Source organism: Hypomesus transpacificus, chromosome 18 (genome assembly GCF_021917145.1).
Source record: "Hypomesus transpacificus isolate Combined female chromosome 18, fHypTra1, whole genome shotgun sequence".
Taxonomy (NCBI): Eukaryota; Metazoa; Chordata; class Actinopteri; order Osmeriformes; family Osmeridae; genus Hypomesus; species Hypomesus transpacificus.
In genome coordinates, this window is record NC_061077.1 from 3,418,405 (window position 1) to 3,421,575 (window position 3,171).

At 49.5% G+C, this 3,171-nt stretch overlaps 1 protein-coding gene across 2 annotated transcripts in view; it reads left to right on the top strand.

Annotated features, from left to right (window-relative positions):
• LOC124480501 (peptidase inhibitor 16-like) overlaps positions 1-3,171 on the top strand; it is an 8,936-nt gene continuing 5,765 nt past the window's right edge. The window contains exon 1 of one of the 2 annotated variants that reach the window (XM_047039870.1): positions 1-209. In XM_047039870.1, coding sequence (XP_046895826.1) covers positions 117-209 — 93 coding nt within the window. In that variant the 5' untranslated portion in view covers positions 1-116. Of the gene's footprint in view, positions 210-2,148; positions 2,561-3,171 lie in introns of those variants that run through there. The other variant, XM_047039869.1, reaches the window with a different exon arrangement.

Consider the following 3,171-nt stretch of genomic DNA (forward strand, 5'->3'; position numbering starts at 1 on the left):
GAGGAGACGGGAAGCTTTGGGGTGTCCCTGAGGAACTGGGGTGGAGGAGGAAGAGGGAGTCCAGAGCCCAGAGCTGAAGTCATGCTCAGCTGTGGACAGACACCACACCCCATGGTATGCCTTGTCCTCCTCTCTCGTCTCCATGGCCACCGCCTGGCTGGAGCGCCTTGGAAGTCCAGCGAGGGAAGATAGGGGGAGAAGGAGAAGAGGTGAGGAGGGGTGGGATGGAGGGAGCAGAGGGGAGAAGGGTCAAGGTGGATGGGTGGATTGGAGGAATGGAAGAAAAGGAAAAAGAGATGGGTGAGAGGGGAGGTTGAGAGCAGTGTCTAAGAAGAGATGCTGGTAGTTGTTGTTTATGTTGCTCATGAAGTCGCGGTTGTTGTCTGGTCTCTCTGCCAGAACCTTTCAGACTGGGAGAACAGATTTTTATGGTCTGGGATATCAGGGAGGGGTTGACCAAGGAGGAATTTTGGTTCTGTTTAGCCGAGAATCCCTCTTCTATTATGGCTGATGCCTGGGCGGCTCCCTCTTCAGTCACTATGGATTAAACACCATCTCTCTCTCTCTCTCTCTCTCTCTCTCTCTCTCTCTCTCTCTCTCTCTCTCTCTCTCTCTCTCTCTCTCTCTCTCTCTCTCTCTCTCTCTCTCTCTCTTTCTCTTTCTCTTTCTCTCTTTCTCTCTCTCTGTCTCTCTCTGTCTCTCTCTCTCTCTGTCTCGGAGCATGTGAAACCTATTACTGGGCCATCAACCTCTAGGATGACAGCATCTCTCTCTCACACACACACGCACCAACACCCCACACACATTAACTTACACTCATACACTCATACACACATGGTCTGGGCACTGCCCTGTACAGTCTTTCACACAGTAGGTAACTTTACCGGAAGTAAAGTATAATAATGTCATGACATTTTTTAAGTGCAGTACATAATGTATTTCTCATGGTTGAAGTTATAAAACTTAGAAAATTGTAGAAAATTGCTCATGATTCAAACTACAAATACATTTGACATAATATGAAAAAACATTTACACTTAGTTATTTAGCAAACGCTCTTATCCAGAGCGACTTACAGTAAGTACAGGGACATTCCCCGAGGCAAGTAGGGTGAATTGCCTTGCCGAAGGACACAACGTCATTTGGCTCAGCCAGGAATCGAACTGGCGACCTTCAGATTACTAGCCCGATTCCCTAACCGCTCAGCCACCTGACTCCCCTGAAGAAAAGGCTAAGAAATATTATTTTTTGTTGTTTGTGCTGTTGTTGATGCTTTACTTGGTATTGTAGTCGTAGTGTCTGTTGTTTGTCTGATGATTGCTATAGTATGGAACACAGGGAACTTCCCAAAAGGACTGATAAATATATCCATCCAAAGCAGTCCTTCCGTGGCAACCTGTACCAGCCACCTAGCGACGCACCAATCAGAAGAAGATAAAGGCAGATGTGCAGCCGGGCTGGCGGTCTGCCAACGTTCCGATGCAGCCAATGGGCACATCCAATCTGAGGACAGGATCACATTTCCCTCTCTTTCCCATTCCTGAGAGGGTTGGAGCAGAAGGTTAGAGTGAACATGAGGGTGAAGGGAAGCCCCAGCAGAAAAACACGGGTCACCAGGACGGTTATGACACCCGGCTGATGTTGTGGTTAAGGATCGGTCCTGAGGGACCAGCGAGGAAACCTGCGTACTGACACCTTGTGTCCACGCCAAGACACAGTGAGTCACACACATGTATGAATGTGTGTGTGTATCAGTACGTTATTGAGTCATACTAAGTGTGTGTGTGTGTCCATTTACCAGTCAGTGCAGTGTGTGTAATGAGATCTGTTGCTGGTGTGTGTGTGCGAGTGAGTGAGTAAGTGTGTGTGTGTGTCCATTTACCAGTCAGTGCAGTGTGTGTAATGAGATCTGTTGCTGGTGTGTGTGTGCGAGTGAGTGAGTGAGTAAGTGTGTGTGTGTGTGTGAGTCTTTGCACTGCTGTTAGTCCAGCACTCCCTCTAAAAGCTGGGCTGACGAGGCTCAGCTTCAGAACAGAGGGGAGAGGCACCACCGAGGATCACACTCTCTCACACACAGAGGCCATACGAACTCACACACACACACACAGAGGCCATACGAACTCACACACACACACACGCACACAGTCTTTCAGCTCTAGGGACCCACAAACAAACACGCACATACACTGCAACTACGATCAGACACACACACACTAACAAACAAACACACACACACGCACAGAACAGAACAAACAGCAGGGTCCACCCTGACAGAGGTGACTATCAGAGGAGACCCTCACTGGGATTTGACGCCCAAGTCATGAAGCTCCAGGGGGTACAGATCCAGGGGACTATCCTGAGGAAGACTACCCAGAGGAGGGCCCCCATTCCTGGACTTACCCTGCGCTGGGCTCCCCTGTGGACTGGCCTCCTGGTTGTGTGTCTCAGTATGGCCCCTGCCTGCAGCCAGTTAACGCAGGAGGACGAGGGGAGACTGCTGAAGCTCCACAACCACCACAGAGGCGAGGTGGAGCCCAGCGCAGCCAACATGCTGGCCCTGGTAAGCCATCGCGGGGAGAGGGGGAGGGAGGATGGATTGATGGAGGGAAGAAACAGGGGTGGATGGAAAGAACGACAGTGGGATGGAAGGTGGGAAAGAAGGGATGGAGGGGGGGATAGTCTGGAAGTGATGCACAGAGGTGCAAAATGGGGTGACTAGAAAAGTATGGAAGGGGTGGTGGATCCGTGGAGGAAGGGATGGAGAGATCAAGTAGGTGTGTTTATCTGTCATCTCTATATGGAAGCAGGACCAGGCTTGTCTGTGTTTGTACCTGGAGGAGCTGGATGAGGAGGAGGGATGTTAACTCTTCATGGTGAGTCGGTATTCTGTGGATATACGTGCCCTATCTTTCTAGCTTGTGCCATTCAAGCAGTTAGATTCAGAAAGCCTTGTATTTCTCTACACTATTTAATACATCTGCTATCTCATGGGTGAGCCTCTACTCTGAGCGACAAGATCACTTGGTAGAATATGGATGATTGATCCCTTTCATGTTGGATTGTTGGTGATTTGATAGTAGTGTGACTCTTTGGGTGGAGCCTTTGGAGCAAGCACGGAAAACCTTAAATAGTTAAATGGCAAGCCTGTTTAACAGCAGGCCTGTTGGGTTT